Here is a 20,704-nt window from a genome sequence, read left to right as displayed (position 1 = left end):
AAAAGGCTAAGTCTCTTCTAGAAATCAGTCTCTTCTAGAAATTCCCAGGGCGCAGTGCATCGTATAAAAATAGTCTTTAAATGGCATGTTGACCTCTTATGGAGGCTTTCTCAAGAACTCCACTACAGAAGCCAAGGCCACGGAATCTAAGGCAGCCAGGAAGTGGCAGGCAGCAGGATAAGGAGTAGGAGGGAATCCACTCCGCTCTCCAGTGGTTTCAGACTTTGAGCTGAGCAGACAGCAGGAACAAGAGAGGGGCACCCCGTGCGAGATGYTAGAGAGGAATCATTCGGGCAGGCTCCTGCATCTCAGTAATTTGTCTGCATTCTGCTCGTCCCACTTCTCACGCATGCTCTTGAATACAAGGATAGGGCAAATACAAAGACTTTTGTCTTTGTAGCAATGCCTTTGTTTCCTGTAAACAGCTTAGAAAATACACTAGAAAATAGGAAATGCATCTATACATTGTGGTGGCATGTAATCCATACAGTAATCAATTTTCCAGCTCTACAGAGGCAGACAGGAACCATCTTCAGTAATTTAGCAAAACTGCAGCCAGCAAAGATTAATTCTACCTGTGCACAGTGTGATAAATACAGAAAGTAAGTAAATCTGACCCTTTAGAAATAGACCTAGGTTGAGGTACAGCCCTTGATATAACCTGGTAACTCTTTTTAGATCGGTAGTTATTTCTAGTGATAGAAGCTTAATCTGAGCTATTTAGATGTGGTCTCCACATAATAAACAGAGAGGAAAAACTTCCTCTACTGAAATCAACAGCAATCTTGCATTCATTGCCCTGATGATTTCTCAAGTCGTTCTGCGACCATGAAAGAAGAGAAAATGCTGTCCAGTGAAACCCAGTGTAGCAGGGCCACAGAGGGTATGAAGGCATCAGCTCACTGAGATGAAGGAATGGATCATCCTGGGGCACTGTACTGCAAGTGCACTGTTAGTGCATCACTGTTCTAATCCTGGTGACTTCCACAAATGCACAAACCTGTATTTATGAATCACCATCTGGTACCACAAAGTACCCCTTAGCACATACAGATCCTTCTGCAGACAGGAATGATATACTGCTAACTTATATGGCCTATATGATAGAAATACAACTCTTGACAGGATAGCACATTCTGGTTAGAAGCTTCTCACTTTTATCCTTCTATGCAATGATGAATCTTGCTGTGTTTCTACAAAACTTTATAAATAATATCAGTAATGAGACTGCAGGGTTCTGTGGAAGCTAGAATATCATCAGTTCATTTCCCTTATGTTTTCCATTTCTACAGAGGAACTGTTTAAAATAAGAAAACTTTTAGGTGTTGAAGAAAAAGGTTGCTAAGAGGAGTCCTATCTCCAAGTTTTACTAATATATGGTAATGTGTTTATGCAAGAAAATGTGTGTATGCAAGAAAATATTTCCATATGATTACAGACAATGTTCTAGCAGTGAGGACGTAATAAAGAGGATGAAGAAAAAAGAGGACAATACATTACTATAACCAAACAAAGCTGTGCACACAGTGCTGCACAAACCACTTCTGCCTGGGCCAATGCAGTGAAATCAGGACAGCCACTTAAACAATTTTTCATACAATCTTCAATACAATCCCTTTGAGACAAATGGTTGTGATATATGAATACTCTTGAGTATTTTGATGTACATATATCTAATAAAAATATGATTGCTATTATTAGTGACACATATTTTATGGCTTTTTATTCCTTTTTGATTTGAAGGCTTTTCAGTATAATACTGACATTGCTTGATATTGATTGATAATATTGAGCAACTTGTTATATGTGGTAATAATATTTCTGTCATAAAGTTTTAAAAATATGAAAAAGTGGGGATTTTTTTCTGTGTGGAACTTGCTTATTTTGCCTGAAATTTTCCACTTACTCCATTTATTTTGGCTTGCTTTCTAACAAAAACATTTTCAGGGAAAGCAGTGTAAAAAAAACCCTGGACAGAGCGTTGACAGGTGAAGCCACATTTGAGCCCCGATCAGTAGGAGCTGCACCAGGAGCTGCAGGGGAAGCTCACAGAGAACGGGGACACATCAGCAGCGATGCCGTAACAAAAGCACCCAGCTCTCACCCACAGATTGCATTCTGCCAAGGGAACTGAATCTCCTCGTCGAATTTTGTTTCACCAAGTTAGGCTCCGGCACAACCATTCTTGGGTTCGGAACAATTATCACTGAATTGGTGCAACCGTTGTCTAAATGTGCAAGAAAGGAGGAAAATGAATGTTTATTCCAGTAAAAATAATGGTCATGGGTTCTGACTTTGCTGAAACTGTACTGCCAGAAATCCTACCCTTTCACCAAGGGCACCTCTAACATGAATACTCCCAGTCAAATTTCCTAAAATTTCCTAGTCACAACTGTAACTCTGCTAATAAATAAAGTGCTAGTATTCTTAYGGTATTTTATGAAGAAAAGGTTTCTCCCCACACCTTCCATCCTCATCCCCTAAACTCCGTCGTATTATGATGGGCAATGCATCAGAATTAATTAGCATGAAAGCTGGTGAAGATAAAATGATGGCTCAAACATCAAAAGGAATTAGACTGAAAGGTGGTGAAAAGCCCAACAGCCACAAGCCTCCCCTGTGACCGAGAGGAAGGAACACTTGGATAAATAGAGACTGACACAGCAAACAATTCCTTTACAAAAGACTTTCAAAAATGCCTTCTACAATATTTCAATTGGAAAATAAAAATGTCTAAGATGCTTGTGTACAATTCATCTCAGTTGACTCTACTAAGTCTAAAAATTTCAAGCAAAAAACACCTTCAAATATTTCAGCAGGTAAACATGTCTACAGAACAACATGAGCTTGATCTGCAGTTTAGCTGTGCCATAGAGAAGGCTTCCTGAACACACAGGATCATTTGTGGTCAACTACTTCACAATGGACATTAATGAAGAAAATGTTCTACATTAGGCACTTTCAGTACGTGGAATGTCACCTGGAAGAAAGGTCATCAGAATCGGCAATGTGAGGAAAAAAAAAGAAATCAATGTGTGCAAATGTGCAMCCTCAAAACTCAGAGGAGGACAGTCTGAACTAACACTGTAAGAGAATCACTGCTCAGCGCCACACGAAAATATGCTACTCCTTTCCAAAGAAAGTACTGTATCTAGCCAAAGCTGATGCTCCTCTTTCTAGTAGTAACTTTCATCCTGCTCTTTTAGAGAATTTATAGACACAATTCAGAGAATAAATAAGCAGCAATACCATCTGTCCCATTTCACAAAGGGCAATTTATCTACTCARTGTTAGTGGATGAATCTTGACCTGGTGCTGATACAATGTTTACATTCTGAAGAATGAGCTCTGTAACAGCCAAATGATTTGCCTTGTCTTGATAGCGACAGCAAAGTCATAATAAAACATCCTGCAGAGGTGCAACCAGGTAAGATGTGAGGCAAGCACAAAACTTTTCAGCTCTAAGTACTGCACAAATGGCTGTGAGCACCTGTYGGCAAAGTGTGGTCTTAATTTTCCTCCACCCTGTAAACACAGAATGGAGAGGAGCGTCCCACTTGACAGATATGTCATTGCCACTTGCTATAGAGGGAGGAGAAGGTCCATTTTGTTCTCATTAAACTACTTCAAATGATTACAGATGCAGTAATTTTAGAACTGATACATCTTTGGGTTACTGCACAAAGTTCCACACTTAAAAAAAAAAAGTCTGTTCTGCCACACAAGATTGGTGTATTTGAGTACCTAGTGCTTATTTGGATTTTTTTCTACAAACAAACCCAGAAAACATACCGAGATTTCTTGAACAGTCTTACTGCAAGATTCAGCATTTTTAACAAATAGGTTTTTATCACAAATCTTACCACAAATGATTCTTTACCATTCAATTAAGTTTTTCTGTCATTTCAGGGCCAGATGTATCAGTTGGAACATCTAATTTGCTGGGGAGACTCTTTTGATTAATTTTCTTCATAACCATGATGTTGTTGTAGGAGAGGTATTCTGTCACAGAAAACAGCCCTTTCCCCCAAATTAACTGAGGATGTAGCAGGCACATGGTAAATCCCCACGTTGTTTCAAACCAATGCAGATTCAAAAATGACTCAAAGACCCAAGGAAGGGAAAGTTTTTCTTTTGCTTACCAGGAATGTTCCTTAATCAGTTCAGTGGGGATTAGCTCTAATTGTGTGTGCTGAGTCAAGCACATGGAAGTCAGCGTCTTACATGTTTGTTTATGGGAGGAAGTGTTTGTATCAGTTTACTCACCATTCCATGATTTAGCCATGCTGGTATAAAATTATCAAGCAGCTTCGGGTAAACCAGCTCCCGGTCATAGATATAGATGCTCCAAAACATTGTTACAACAAACTAAAAACAAAAGAAGAAAAGAGAAAGACACTTTTTATATGAACACTTCTGAGCAATTAGCTACACAGTTTAGACAGCAAAACTGGGCATTTAGCAAATGATTTGTGAATAGACACAGATTGCTCTTCAGTCCAATCTTCCCTTAATCCACAGTGCAGATTCTTTGCATTAACGGGAGTTATTATTTTGTTTTCTTTCTTTTGACATTCAGCCTGGAAAAAAAAAACATTTTTTGACTTATGTGCCTGTGGCCAAGTTACAACTGAGTTCTGTATTTTAGTAGCAGCTGTGGCACATAAATAATGTTGCACCACTAACAGCAGAGAAAGCAAATGGAAAAATAGGTAAATCTCACTTAGAACATATAGACATATAGAACATATAACTACAGGGCATTCACCCCAACAGCAGTCTATAGACTGTGTAATCTTTGCACTTTTTAATGCCAGCTATCATAAGAGAGCTATTTAAAAAAAAAAAACCCTTGAAGTATTCTGCACATAATGCATGGACTGGGTTCCACAGAAAATGAGTTCCGGTATCCTGCTCATTTTCAATATGAAATTTGCCTTGGCTTTTGTCAGAGACTATTTACTAGGAGCTGAAAGAAAAATCAATACTCCCTCTAAGCTGAGGACAAGACCGGACAGGACAGGACAGGACAGGACAGGACAGATGACTCAGACAGAATGTGCACTAGCCTAAGCTTTTGCCAAAGAGTGCACAACATCCTTAAAGATATCCCAATGTTTGAAGCAGAGACAATATTAAAACACAAATTTTTAAGAGAAACATGACTTCTAGCTTACCTTTGCTCAAGAGAATACAGACTTACAGTCAAAATACATGTAGACTTCTAATCAAAACACAATCGCCATTTTTCCTCGAATTTAAGCTCATAGTTTCCTGSTAATAAACGGCCTATTGATCTCAGCAGTAAAACCAGGTGAGCCAGGAGTTTTTCACCGCCAATTTTGGGGAGGTATAAAKAGACCTTTGCACAGCAGTGGCATGCCCGAGTTTGGGAGACAACAGCGAGATCCGCCCGCCAGCTCGCAGGCCCCTCCGCTCCCTATCCTGTTCGGCCCGCTCCCTATCCTGCTCCGACGCATTAGGATTCAGGCAGATGGACGGCAGGAGAAAAGGGAAGAAATGCAGGGTGAGCACAGCAAGGCCAGCAAACTCCTAGTAGGTGTGAGAGTGTGGGGGCAAGCTGTTTCGTATGGTTTTGACACCGGAAGGTTAAACTGGAGGTTACAGTTCACCAGTGGCGCCCTGTTCTGGCCGCARACACGCACGCTCGGGCCGGCAGCTGAGGGGGTGCTCTGCCCCACGGCGCTGTCCCCGCYGTGCGCATACAGTACATAGCTTCTTGGTTTCCAACACGCTTGTCCATCTGTTGTGACGGCTACTGCTGCCTGCTCAGATTAAGCTTGGACCCTTTGACTAGTGCACAGATGCCAGGAAAGAAAAAAAAGATGATGATGGACAGCCCAAAAAATATTGCAAGTGTAAAGTACCCCACAAGAAGTCTTTTTTTTTTTGGGCCAGTGTTGGCAGTGGCACAGCATAGCTTTTGTGCAACCTGCTGACACATAAGCGCCAAAGTATGAATAGCTGAACAGCAGGGAAAATGGAAGCAAAGTATCCTCATCCCTAGCGGCTTCCTAGAAGTCCTGTATTATTACAGCGGATCTCTGAGAACCTGCTAAGACCAACGGGGATATAATAACAGGTTCCCAGGTATTTGAAGACCAAGACTGATAATGTTTTTTTTTTCAAAGGAAGCCTTGCAGCAAGGAAATTCACCTAAGCTGACCCTGATTACGGTGAATACAACAAGCTGGCATGTTTTGACCTGTGATTTTTGTGAGGAGCAGAACAAAACAATAGACTTWGCCAAGAAGGTAAACGTAAGAAAAGAGGGGACATGCCATCTGTCCTCTAACCGACGTCAGCCAACGGATGGAATGAGATCAACCTAGCTGGTTGCAACCATCTGGAGCTACAGACGGCACATGCTGCTTAGCAGAGCACGCAAGGTAGACATAAGGTAAAGGAAGTGCTCAAAAAACACAGTGTTGGAGAGGACAGTGCTGGAGAAGATCCCGTCCAATCCTGAACAGTTCACTTGCACTTTTTTACAATTAGTTCATTTGGATAAAATAAGAACTATAATGAGGACATGCTACCGAGCTTCCTTGGCTGCAGCTGACTTCTTTACTCTTCTTTTGATTCATAAGCATCTATTGGATTGGTACTTTTAAATCACACTTGGTAGTATTCTTCTACCTTGGTATGGCAGAATTTTATTCGGGTTTTGGCTAGATCACACGCAGTCATATAACAGAAGACSAGGATTTAGTGAGCTACCACTCCATACTGCCTCTGTAAGGCCCACTCAGAACTGCAACCCCCGTGCTCGTGATCGTGCTCATGATCACATCTTCCCTGTGGCACAATTCAGTGCTGCTGTGGACAGTGTCATTTTACTGCTCTGGATCACTGAGCTGAGCAGGCTGCGCAACAAATGAAATCCTGCAAAATCTTCTCGGCAAATCAAATCTCCACAGTGTTGTGTAGTGACTTGTATATCTCCACATGTGCTGGGTCTTTCAGGAACCCTAATACTTCTTTTTTCATCCCAAGACAAAAGGATACGATGCACTCTTCCACTTCCTCTTTAGACAGACCCAAAGACTGTATTTCAGGGAAGAAAAAGGCAATTGGTTTGGAGCTTCTCTGCACGGAGGTCCCCTAACACTGTTGACTTTCCAAAGGCAGCAATTATCTTCCTGGCAAAGCAGTGTGAGGTTAAGCAATATACAAAAGAACCAAAGAGACCACTTACCCTATCCTGCTTCTCCTATTCTAGGGACATKACAGACCAAAAACAACCTCAAATTTGCAAGTAGGCCTTGCAAATTGTTTGAGAGTATGGAAAAGGTCACCTGTCACAGAGTATCACAGCTACAAAATAGGAGGCTGAAAACAACACTCCATTTTCCACTCTATTAAGGATAAAAAATCCTTCAGTTTTTGCCCTCTGTCTTCAAAGCTTCACAGAAGGACATGAGAGTATGTGGCACTACCAAGGAAGAAATTTTAAAGAACTAATTGGAAAATGGTTGGTAATTCAAAAGGAAAAACAAATGGTTTTATCAAAATACCACAAATAGAAGAAAAAAATAACAGAGGAAAGCCAGCAAAACGAATTGCATCATTTGCTGCTTCACATGAGCCCAAACTAGAAATCTTACGTAAACAAACAGCGAACCCAGTGGAACTCTGTTTTTTCCTGCACTATTTAGTTTTGGTTTTAGCTATGCTGTACAGCAAAGTTAATCAGTTCCTGGATGGTTTCGAGACAAAGAAAAAAACCCTTTGACCTTGAACAACATTCCTTTTGACCTTGAACAACATTTCTAAGAATGCTGTTACTGAGTTAGAGGCAACCTTTCTGGCTGTCTCCCAAGACAGCTGTGGTTAAACATGAGCATAAACAGATTAGCTGTGAGCATCTTTGAGGGTTAAAAGCATTACATATAGGAGCAAAGTGCTATCAACAGCTGACTCCAGTAAGTACAAACTGGCTTTAGGTGAGAACCCATGCCAGCTCCAAATCTCAGCACCTGAATGTGGCAAAGGCCAGTTAAAGAAATCACAAGAAGCAGCTGAAAATCAGGGAAGATTCTCCTTGCAGGAGACAGTTCAGCAGTTACTTTTTTCCACTGCAAGTTGCAATTTCAGCCCAGATGACGGCAGAATCTAAACTCGGAAGATTTTGGCAGGGTCCTCTTCATTATTGAAATGAAAGTATTTTGTATGCTGGTCGGATAATAAAGATAAGTACGAGACACAGTGGGAAATGCCTGCACATCTATAGTCAGGGTAAGATCTCTGATGAGTGTTACTTGAGATAAGGAGGCACCTCTATCTATTCTGCATCATAGATTTTTTAAAACATGAATGTAGAATAAAAAAAAAAAAGTGAGTGCATTCTTGTCAGTTTAGTCTCAGATCGAAACAGAGATATTAAAGCTACACGATACAAAATATCAATTGCGCCGTTTGTGATTTTCTAGACAGTAGTCTCTATTTTAATATATAGCAATACCCATTTTCTTTCTTCTTCTTCTACCTGCTTGTATTAAATGCAGGCTTAAAAACCTAGAAATGACCATTTTATCTCCCCCTCCTCTTGAATTGAAAAAATTACAAGAAACATATTGATAACACTGTATATAGTTTACACAAAATATTAATTAGATATGAAAACTTGGCACCTTTGTGACCCCTGCTGAACAAACAGAAAAGAAGGGATAGTCCAAAAAAAAACCCACCGACACAGGCRCTGACTTACAAGCTCATCTTTTCTTCACAAAGACCATTTTATACATCGTAAATTATTCCCAATATAAAGCTTCTTTACACTGATAAAGAGGTGGTAGGTGTACCCAGGATAGATGAGGAATAGTAGTGAGCTTTTTAAATGCCTATGCAAGCATTTGTTTCAGTGGACATTTTCTGATTTCTCAGTCTTTTGAATAGTAGCCTAACCTTATAATACACTAAAAAAATAAAAAATAAAAAATAAAAAAAAATAAAATAAAATAAGAAAGAAAAAAGAAAGAAAGCTTGTAAATGCTGTCCAAATAGATTTTCTAGAAGTAATGCTTTACTGCATAGAATTTTTTTTTCTGTTAATTTGAGACTTCATTTTTTAAGACCTTTCTTAGAAAGAGTAACAAAAGGCAAACAGTACTCATTAGGTCTTTCAAAGATCATGTTTATTATCTGGTGTTCCTAAAACTAACAGTAGTTTGGCAGCTCAGTTTTATCTGAGCCCTGGAGATATACAAGTCACTACACAACACTGTGGAGATTTGATTTGCCGAGAAGATTTTGCAGGATTTCATTTGTTGCAAAGCCACCGAAGGAGACTGTGCCTTGAGCTGTGTTTTAACTTTTTTTATTTTGCATTCAAAGGTGGAAGAAGGTTGGTGGTCAGACTTCCCAGGTGGCTACATGCAGCACTTTTTTAGGAAGCACTGGAAATGAAAAGCTTTATTTTGTTTCCTTTTTTCTTTATACATCATTAGAGTGGAACATCATTGGACTTGGGAGTGGAACCTCCTTTTCTCATCTATTTTCTTTTCTCAAGGGTCTCAAGGGTTTCAGGTAGTAGGAAATCAAGAAAAAAATGATTATTTCTTGAAAAAATAGCTAATAGGCTTTAAAATGTTCCCCTAGCATTTGCATTTTTCCCTATACATGCCCTGTATAGAACACTGAGCAATAAAAATGTTAAGGTAATCTTCAGTATTTAAGCATGATCACTGCTGGTGCATTACAAACTCAGTACGGGTTTTATTCGTATCTTTTAATCATTCTGTTTTAAGATTCCACCATGTCACTACTCAAAACCACAGAGAAATTCCATGGAAAACAAAGCAGGGTATTCTCAAACAAACCAACCAATCAACCAAACTCCACATTTTGACTTTGTCCCCCTTGGGCGTAGGACTTTTCCTACCCCTAGTGCCAGGGCAGAAATCCCCGCTGAGAGCAGGTCAGTTTGTGTGACGTCCTGCTCCCACCATGGTCCTACCCCAGGCTCCTGCGCGCAGCAATTGCAACGGGATGACTGCAAGGAAAGAGCATCGAGTTTCGCCACGGAGCTGCGCTTACGTGGGACCAGATGTTCAGAAACGTTGGCCTCAGGCAGCTTACTGAAGCCAGCAACATGTTCTGAAGCTCTTTTATCTCCCAGTAGCAAGGAGAAGAAACAAGAAAAAACACAACCTTTCGAGGCTTCTTTTATTTCTTTTTTCATATAAAATAAAGTGAAAAAATATGTGGTGAACAATTGCTCCCGCTCACTATGGGAAGGTCAGCTCTAAAAATGAGGGGTATGTGTTCAATAAGCATGGCCCTTCTTACTATTTTCTAGAATTTACGGTGAAATTGAAGTTGTTCTGTGTGTGATGCAAACTGTTGGGAAATGAGCTAGCTTCCAGGTATGCAGAGTGTCTCTCGGGAACTGCAAATTTGTAGATGTTGCAGCAGTACCTCCAGCGCTGGAAAAGACTAGCAGGTACTGCTTGTTTATCAGTGGCAAAAGAAASAAAGCATGAAAGAAAGGCTCAGACTACAGCGCAAAATTTCCCTCACTATTGCCAAGAAAAGGAGAAGCTGAGATTCTCAAAGATCTTGAAAAGTTTCAAGGTCAGAAATATTGCAACACAGACATCAGTATGGAGCTAAAATAGAAGTAGSGGAGAATCCCTGAATCCTGAATGTCATAGAAAGCATGAGAGGACTAGCAAGAGAACCAAAAAGGCTGGGGAAATGGGTGTTTGGGGCATGCAAAGGCTTACACTTACARACTGAAAAAGGCACTTAAAAGCTTTAAATAAACATAAATAATGTGATGTTGTTCTCTTTTATTTCATTTCTAGTATCAACACAGTACARAAAGCATCTGTTCCCAATCACAATCACAACTACTTCACAATTCCCAGCCTCCCTTAAAACACAAATATATCATGTATCTCTGCACAAATAAAAATCGTATTTGCAAGCCTGTTTAGTCATAGTTTTTTACTAATTGTATTAGCTGACATAGGTGTTGGGCCAGAGAACTGCAGGCAGTGAGAAGGGTGGCAGTGCCCAAGAGGCGCGCGAGTCAGTACGTGATGGCTACCAACTGGGTCTTTTATGAAGGAAATACCTGAACAGTGTCTCACATATGTTTTGTATTCTTTAGCTTTATTAAAATACTCTGTATTTCTTCACATATTGTGAAATCCCCCATAAAGAGTGAAATCTCTTTTTAATGAGGCATTTCTGGTAGAAAAACATATAAAAAATACAGTAATATGTCGGATTTACRATGTTGTCAGCTGTTAATTGACAGCGGATGTTCGGCCATTGTGAAACAGTGCGAGTGCTGAGGGCTCATATAGTTTTCTAGTAGTCCTCCAATGACAAAAAAAAAATATTAATGCCAAAGACTGAATTTGAACTACTGTATACTTAGACTAAAAATTAGAAATAGTTTGATCCCAAATTCCAATAAAGCAATACTTCAATTAAAGGTACAGATTATTTTTTTGGGTACTAAATATAGAATTGACTTGTACAGATCATATTTTTATATAAAACCCCTTGAAATCCTGAATTTTAAAATGCTTTCAGTGTGTGGTATGAGACCTCTCAAGACATTGGGCACTTTTTGTATTGAAAGAAATTTGCAGTGTCCTAGTAGAGAAGAAACTGAACCAAAGAATAGTTTCACTTTGAAAGAGACCTGTAAAAAAATGTATTATTCAATTCTGTCTGTATTCTGCTTTTTCACATTACTGACAAAGCCTCTCTTTTCCTCCCCCATTTTGTTCTGTTAGTGCTGAATGCCCTGTAGGATTAATACAGAGCAATCTAGATTTTATTTTCCCTTCTTGTCCATGACAGTATGACTTAAATTCTGAATTCCAGTCAGGCTGTAACACTGTGAAAACACATCTCAGTCAGCACTTTTATTGCTACTGATGATGAGACAAGACACTGAAAAAGCACAGCTTGCCTCTTAAGATCCTATTGGTAAAAGTCACATTTGAAATGACTTGTACAATCAAGGTCCTATTGTAAACTTCCATTTTTCATTTTATGAACCAAAAATAATTTTAGTAACATCAGTAATCCCTTATATGCTGGATAAATACAGAGCAGTACAACTATCTTTACCATTTTTTTCTCTTTTTGCATCGTTTTTTGCCAGGAGGTGCAAAAAGCCTTGCAGCCACAAAAGAGGCAGTAAATAGCAACTGCTCTCCCAGTTCAGCAAAGACAGGAGCCGGTTACCACCACACTTACCACTCCAATGGGGAAAGCTAAAACAGCCATCATCCAGTCGCGGAGGGAAATGAGCTTTTTCAGCTGCCTTTCTTGCTCTTGGCTGTCATTCCCCTTGGTGAGAAGGCTGGAAAGGTCGGTCAATACGCAGATACCAAAAAAGACAGCCTGGATAACCTGTGCAGAAAGAAAAATGATTTTCAAAGAGTGAAAACACCCACCACTTGGTAGGGAACATGAACAGAGATAGGCACGTGTGAGGATGCCAGTGCTGATTTGACATGGGGAATGGGAAAATATCCATCACTTAAATACGAGCAGGATTTGTTCACATAAAATGCAAGGCACTTGTGCTCTTAGACTGAGAATTATTGGGGTAAGTCATATGTTCACTTCATTTAGTTTTCTAATGTGTTGCTCAAAATATTTGTATTCTAAGAGTACTAAAACAAATGCTTTGATGAGGATGCCAATGCACAGTAAATGTGCTAATTARGTAATTAGTTAGCATTAAAAACTTAATTTGCTGATAGTGGGTTTGATGCCCATTACCCACAGGTCTTGTCCTTCATTTTCCTGGAGGACTCTGGGTACGCAGAGGGCTTGTTCCCAATGTGGAGCTCTCTACTTCCACTTTAGTGAAGACCAGACCATAATCGTTAACTCTCCTTAGCCTCAAAAAACAGGGCCCCAAAGCCACAGTATCCATCAGAATGCTGGAAAAAGTGGRAAACTCTGCCAATAAAAGTAGAGGCAAAGGAAAAGAACAGAGGATCATTCTCTTGTGTCTGAAGCTGTCTCTGAGGCCTCCCATTGCCTTAGACAGTCCACTCAGAAGTGAAAAACTTTTTTGAGACTTTCAATTAAACTCACCACGCGCTAAAGGTTTGGACAGAGCTATCAGCTCAGTTCAGATAACAGAAGTAAAACAAGAATGTTGCTAGAGCTATTCAAGCTACTTTCGTTTCATGATGGAAAACTGTCACTTACTCATCACTGCACTTGTGTTTAAGTATTTGCTTGTGATGTTGTGGGATTACCTACAGTATTAAACTGGTAATTTAATAATCTGAACCCTTTCATTTGGTTCATGTGAACAGGCTGCCCAGGGAGGTTGTGGAGTCTCCTTCTCTGGAGATCTTCCARACCYRCCTGGATGCCGCCCTGTGCCCCGTGCTCTGGGTGTCCCTGCTGGAGCAGCGGGTTGGACTAGRTGATCCCTAGAAGTCCCYTCCAACCTCAACCATTCTGTGATTCTGTGATTCACTTGATCTCCATCTGGCCACTGCTTTCTCCTTCCCTAACTGCCTTAGTAAAATTTTAATAAGTCAGCTCAGGAATGTTCTTGCTCAAGAGCATATTGACCTGCTCATCCTTTTCAATCCAGTTCAGATGAAGTGCTCAGAGCTTGTTTACTCACTTAGATGGAAGCCTGGGTCACAAACTCACACACATCGGGTAATCTCAGGTAAGAAATTTGCAAGACACTGGCAGGGCTCCCAAATTGTACACTGATTCACCAAAAAGCTTAAGTATATGCCTAAAATACGTTTTTAAAACATTAATGGAATACTAGTTTAAAAGTCTAATTGTAAATTGAAGTGCTCTTCTGTTTAGGACCTCAAAGCAAGCAACAGATCATCCATAAAAAATAAGGAGACATCCACATTTTGGAAAAAAATGCATTTTATTTTGCAAATATTTTTGCAGAATTTAACTATAATTAGTATCACTAAAAATACTTTTAGGATAGTGGTCCCAAATTTGGAATACGTTAGGGAAGAACGAGGAGGGAGGGGAAAAACTGAGGAAATKAGAATAACATAATACTGGACCCTTCGATCCCAGACAGATGTTGACTACTAGAAATAAATCCAGAAAAGTGTAATAGTTGGATGCAACAAAGTACATTCGCAGCCTCAGCAACCGTTATATAACCTGCACCGCGAGGCCAMCAGGCAGAATGAGACCAGCAAATACTTGCCAGTTCTGTCTGTCGAGCTGCGAGCGACGGACCTCCAAAGGACCCTGAACACCCTGTGGCACCATCGACACCCCGGAGCCGCTCGCCCTTTCGCCGCCCCTGCTCTGYGCTCTCCGCGACGCAGATACCTGTTCCGTGCGGGATAAAGAGCGCAGCACACGGAGGAAGCAGCATCCACAGAACATTCCCCGAAGCCACGGAACACGGCACGCTGCTAGTGYGAAGGTTGTGCATTGAGTTAGGAATGGGCATTATTTCAAATGAATGGTTGGGAAAGTTATCAGCTTCCACATTACTCTTGAAAGACATTTCAAATAAAATTTGGGACTCCTTGGAGCCACATAATCATATGAACTTGTAATGCACTTTTCATGTGATGTGTTTGAAACAAAAGTATAGTAGGAAAAAAAAACTCCCCATATTCAGCCCTTTTTTTCTAGCAAGCAGATGGCCCATTCGGAGAGACGGAATTCGAAGAACTAATTTCTAACTAATACTTGCTTTCCTTAACAGAAGATACGATAACTGCTATTCACTCAAGAGTGCGAATGCCAAAGAAGGAAAAAGATTTAAGACAGCACTGAAATAAAAGTGTATCTACGAGTAATGAGATCAATCTGGGCGTAAAACATTTAGGCTGAGGACCAGGAAATATTTCCTAACAGTGAAYTCTATTAGACCATGGAATAGTTTCTCAGAGGAAGTGGTGGAAGCCTCACTGCCTGAGTCACTCAAACTGATATTGGACAAAACATTCAATAATGTACTGCAGGGAACGATACTGCGCTGGCAGGGGTTGGACGTGTGACTAACAGACTTCTTGCAGCTCTAACTACGATTCCCTGAAATGATATCTATCCAGAGTAACATAGACTCAAACAGCCTCACACCCACTTTCCAAGGGAATTGAAATGGTACATCCACTAGTCAATCATAAACTGAATAACTTCTCTTCCCATTATACTGTTATGAACACAGTGTTTCAAGGGAAAATATAATGATATCATAGTGAACAACTGCAAATTCCTCGAGGGAAAGAAAGTACCCAAGATTTTAAAGAGTAGGTATAAGTAAACTATTCTATGAAAACAATTTAAAACAAAAAAGAGAAAGAAAAAAGGAAAAGAAAAAGTACCATAAAATTTATACAAGAAGAAAGAAAAGAGTACATATTTACTGAGAACTGTTGAACATTGAGGACCAATGAAAAAATTCCAGTGTTCAGGGAGAGACAYTTCTAGCTTACTCACACAAACAACTTACTTACATTAGTTAGAATGTTTTCTTTTCGTTCTAGAATGTGTAAGAATATTCTTCTGACAACTATCAACATCTAGATTAAACTGAGGACCTCCAGACCTGCAGAAGTCTCAGCAACATAAACTGAACAGCCAGAGCCAGAAACAATTTATATCCTTCGTGGGTCTGGCACGGGGAAAGCATAACATGCACCTATTGGTAGTTTATGGCTTGAAAGAGGTTTTTTAAGTCTCTGCCCTTCAGGGTAAATTCTGCACAACAGAGGTGAAAGGTTCATGAGGGACCTGAACCTCTTTCTTACCACCATTCTCCACAAAACCCTAATATTACCTCCCATTTTCAGACCCAGGGCCTCCTTTTGAACACCTGCAGGTAAGTCAAGAGTAACAAGGTATTGTTTTATAGAAGAGGCACTGGGTTTACAGAAGGAAGCCATGGGCTATAACTTTATTCAATCTGCATAAAGATACTGGTTCCTCTTGTCCACAGCCATCCTATTATTACCCACAGATATTTTACTTTTATTCTTGTCACTTCCTTTCCCCTCTCTGCATTTTTTTAGTTTTAGTAGCAAGCAGAAGCTGAACAAAACTACATAGTCAAGCACAAATCATCGTATCAGAGAAGCAATGCCAACACTGGATAAGGAAAAACAAATCTTTGCATTTATGGACAAACAAAGGATAGAGAGAAATAAAAGCAAGGGCCAATGCCATTTTAAGTATTAAACTACAAGTCACTGTAATATATCAAATTACTACATATACAATGAATTAAAATTGAAGTGCAAACACGTAGAAAAATGTTGCAAATACTTCTTTGCAAGGAATGGGGAAGACTTGTATTTTAAAGGCATAGGTGGAAGCACAGCCTCACTCTTGGAGATTCACTAGTTGACTTAGGTTGGGGCACAAGGCCAGCCCTTGTACCAGTTTGCAAGCAATCTTCTTCTGCAGACTGCAGCTCTGTGGCCARGTTAGATCCCTCAGCTTGTTGAAGCTTCAGCAATGTGAAAAGCTTCTCCAGCACTGGGGATGCCTATAGACCTTGCTCATCAATAGCCAGTCCTCTGCAAATAGCAAACATATAACATAACAAGTAGAAAGAAAGCGACCAGGGAACCAAAAGAGAGTAAGACAAAGGTGCATTTGACTCTGGATATTTGTTGGTTAGGAATCTTGAAATAGCTAATTCTGCTTTCTCTTTCAGCCACACGAAACTAAAACTTAAATTGGACTAGTAAAACGCTTTTTTAATTTTTCTATCAGAAGAGCTGTTATTTGGCAAGTGCCCAGACTCCACAGAGATGGGCAGCCTTACAAACACCTCGCATTGCCCTCATCCCATAAACCCCAGCTTGCTCTTCACAGCCTTTGCTGAGGGAAAGAAAGGCTCCAGTAAGCAGGATGTCACATGAGGATTAGAAAGGAGACCTAACTTTATTTTCATGATCTAGCTATACGACGGGAATCAGAGCTTATAGAAACATGCTTTCTACCTGAACTCTTGCAGCCTTTTTCATTAAAGCCTAYGAGGATCATCCAAATGTAACCAATCTCATTTTAAACCAAGGAGAATTTACAGATACACACTCACAACAAAATGAAATCTTTTATGGAATTATTACTTTATTACAYGTTGTTTGATTCTTGGGTCTAGTTTTTGCAAGTACCACATTATTTAAGATCCAGTAGGCAAGTATGTACTATAAACTTTGGAAAGAGGATATAGCCATGTATTTAAATACAGCTTTGTGCTTCCAAGAGGAGAGATGCATTTAAAACTTCTTCCTGCTGAGGACGGAGCAGTTGAGCCATATCCTGCAGCCACCCCTTGCCCTCCCTCTCCATCCTCCCTCCACTTTACCCATGAAAAAAATCCCTATTAAGTTACATTTACTGAGGTGGGGGGTAAGTCTCAAACCATACAATTCYTGACTCTCTGGTCAGTGTTTCCAAACAGATACAGCACAGTCCTTGGAGAGGTAATGTGGTTGTGYTAAAGTACTTTTAAAAGCAGTACCTATTATTAGTATTTTTAGAAAGACATGTACTATTCCCCACTACARCAGAATAAGCTGAAAATTGTTAAAGTATCAAAAATGCTTGGAAATGCTTTAGTTATTAAAGTCCAATAGCATATTTAGGTATGCATTTTATATGGGTAACCCCCTTGCCCCAAAAAAGTTTTAGAGGGCAACAATGGAGGAATTTGTTTTACAGTGCTCCTCTGTCTCAGCTGTGTTGCATAGATGACATTTCCAGCACAGTATCAGCATGACAGAGTAGATGCCATCTGGCTCAACAGCGCGAACAGCACGGACTCCACTACCACACATCATGTGGACGGATGGGATGGAGAAACACAGAATACACTACACCAATATAAATAAAAATTTGACCAGATGCTGAGTGTTAAATTCCATCAGATCTTAATAATTTTTGGCTGTACTTTTATCCACTTTTATCCAACCTCATATCCATCTTCCTTCCTTCTTCCTCTAAAAACTGAATTTAACTTTCTGGATATTTTTGAATTATAGATGCCAGGATTTTTTATTTAAACTCTACCTAAAACACTGAAAGATGCACTAAGGTCATCGTTGCATCATTTAATAAATTATTATTATATTTTCATCTTTATCTTTTTGATGTTAAATTGTTTTGACTAAACTAATTTTCTAATAATGCCCATTTTCTCCCTTACTTTCTTGCATTGCATATAGAAAAGCTGCCATTACTGCTTACTGTATCCTGCTTATAAGACAGTGTAATTTCATTAAACTTACATAATCCATTCAGCAAACATGTATAATACAGTTTATTCAGAATAGATTATGATTTTATTAGGTTACATCTTTTATGTTTTTCTTTGCTAAACCTTAATCTTATTAGGATTATACACTGCACAGAAGGTTATGTCATTATTTTGGCTTAACTGCTAATTTTACACATTTCAGCATGATTGGTAGTGTCTCTTCAGCAGTGGCCCTGCAGTGGCCCTGCAGCCAGCAAGGCAGGCAGGAATGGCAGCTCTCTAGACAATGTTTGGGATAGCAGGCTAAGAAGCTAAGACTTGTTCTGCAGCTGTCTGTGCTAAACTGAGCTTTAGGATAGGGTTTCTGATAGCTGGAAAGTCCCTAGAACTTTGCAAGTGTATTACCCCCCAAAAGAAACTGAATTCGATTAAAATGAAAGTTTCCCAAGGCAATGCCTTTCTTTAGAAATTTCCGCACTGCACCACATTTTTTAATGCTTAAAAATGGTGTTCGGAAACCACTAGGGGGAAGTAATTTTGATGTATCGAATATGAAAACAAAACTACATAGAAGTTTTTATGTGTCACTGCTTTTCCTTTTATTTCTTCCCTCTTTTAATCAATAAGGTAACAGCTGACTTTGGCAAATTGCTGAATTAATACGTAGCAATGAATGATGCATCTAAGCAATAGGGTGACAGACATGGAAATGCAAATGGAAAAGGCATTAAAATCTTCTGAGAAATCACCCTCAATGCAACCTTACCCTGTCTATAGGAAATAAAATATTTTAATTCCTCTGTTTTCAGAGCACCATGAAAGCAATAAGGTAGGAATCCTTACACCAGTTCTGCAAGGCAGGCTACTCAGTGACACTGTCTCAGCCAGGCCATYGTCCCTCTCCCCAGGGAAGTTAAAGGAAGGAAACTGAGAGCTAAATGCCACTTCTTCATCCATCCAGCCATCCAAGAGCACACGCTAAGTCAGTCTCTAGTCCACGCTGTGAAAACCTGCTCACGTCTGCGATCATGGTAATCTGCAGCTTTTGCTTAGACCAACTTCTCTTCCTCTTCTCACTGCTGCAGCAGCTGAAGGATAATTTACGACGGGAAAATAAAACATACTCATAAATAAAGTTGTTACTAAAATAAGGATGCTTTGCATCTAGATCATAGTGAAGGATGTTGCTATTCAAGCTTTACTAGGAAAAAAGGACAAGTGGTTGAATGAAAGTTGATCTGACATTGTTTACTGTACTCAAAAGCAAGACTATTTACAAAGCAYTTAATGCAATGGTATGTTACAGAGTTGTATGTAACTCAGAAAAAACATGATGTTCCTTGTATGTCAAACAAAAACACCCCCCAACATAAGACAACTGAATTTAAATTAAATACTACGAAAAGGATAATCTTCAAATTTCACTGGGTGTGTGACATTTCGGTCTCAGATAATAATGCTTCTCTGCTTACGTTGTCTTTCCCATGAATAAGTCTCAAAGGAAATTAAGGATTTTCTTCTTTACTTTCCATTGGTGAAAGTGAAGCACAGAGGAGTGAGGCAGTCACTTTCTCACAGCAAGTCAGCAAGGGATGCAGGAAATGAACTCAAGCGCGCTGGACCTAGGCACCTCCCTGGTCATTAGGACATGATGTTGTTCATGTGTTATGCGCTCTTACTTACAGTGACAGCTATTCTGACTGCTTACTAGGAAAACACTCCCAGGTCTCTTAGAGAAATAGCGCAGACCTGTTCTTTTCCTCCAAATGCAGCCAAACATAAACATGGTTTTTCTTCTGCAGCTCTCATTGTTTGTATTTCTCAAAGATCTTTTTTATCTTACTGCATCTTTCAAAATTTTCTAATAGATACTTTAATTCTGACTAGCTCATCTGGCTGTGCCAACCAACTAGTGTTAACAAGTGCTGAAGTTTTACAGATTTTAGAGAATTTGTCCACTATATCTTTCCTACCTTGATTGTTCATAACCCTAATTCATAATACTGAACAGCAAATTCTGATTTTGAGCAACGCTATGACTGAAGAAATCTTTTAAATTTTTACTTCACTTGTAAGTACCTTTGTTTTTCAGACTAATGCTTTTCCAAAAATCCCCTATTCATTTAAAAATACCTGTGCCAGACTCTATGCTTGGAGAACAAGCAAACCAAGACAGAAAATGTATTGAGGATGGAAGAGACAGCAGGAAATTGGGACAGGGAGAACTATAGGAAGTCTCTGCAGCCCAGGAATCGTATCAGTGGAGATCCTGGGAGGGAAAGCTCCCCAGTTGTCTGAAAAATACAGAGACATTCAGCATCATGTCTGCTGTTATGTAAACTAATATGTCCTTCCTCTGCACACCAATGACAGGARTAACACTGAATTTGATTCTTAGTTCTTCAAGTTTTGCTTTGGACTTGGACAGAAGAACGGCATCTCTTGAAGGAGTTAAGAAAGCAGCAGATAGGTCCAGAAAAA

General features: G+C 39.6%; 1 protein-coding gene across 1 annotated transcript in view; it reads right to left on the bottom strand.

The window, feature by feature from the left end:
* The window catches only part of AIG1 (androgen induced 1), a 119,743-nt gene that overhangs the window by 72,411 nt on the left and 26,628 nt on the right, over window positions 1–20,704 (bottom strand). The window contains exons 2-3 of the mRNA XM_026039192.1: window positions 12,244–12,399; window positions 4,267–4,368 (exon numbers count right to left, since the gene is read on the bottom strand). Of these exons, the coding sequence (XP_025894977.1) occupies window positions 4,267–4,368; window positions 12,244–12,399 (258 nt within the window). The remainder of the gene's footprint in view (window positions 1–4,266; window positions 4,369–12,243; window positions 12,400–20,704) is intronic.

Source organism: Nothoprocta perdicaria, unplaced genomic scaffold (genome assembly GCF_003342845.1).
Source record: "Nothoprocta perdicaria isolate Ctin4 unplaced genomic scaffold, notPer1 scaffold_221, whole genome shotgun sequence".
In the NCBI taxonomy this organism is placed as follows: Eukaryota; Metazoa; Chordata; class Aves; order Tinamiformes; family Tinamidae; genus Nothoprocta; species Nothoprocta perdicaria.
The sequence above is the reverse complement of the archived record's forward strand: the minus strand, read 5'-3'. Positions and strand labels throughout refer to the sequence as shown.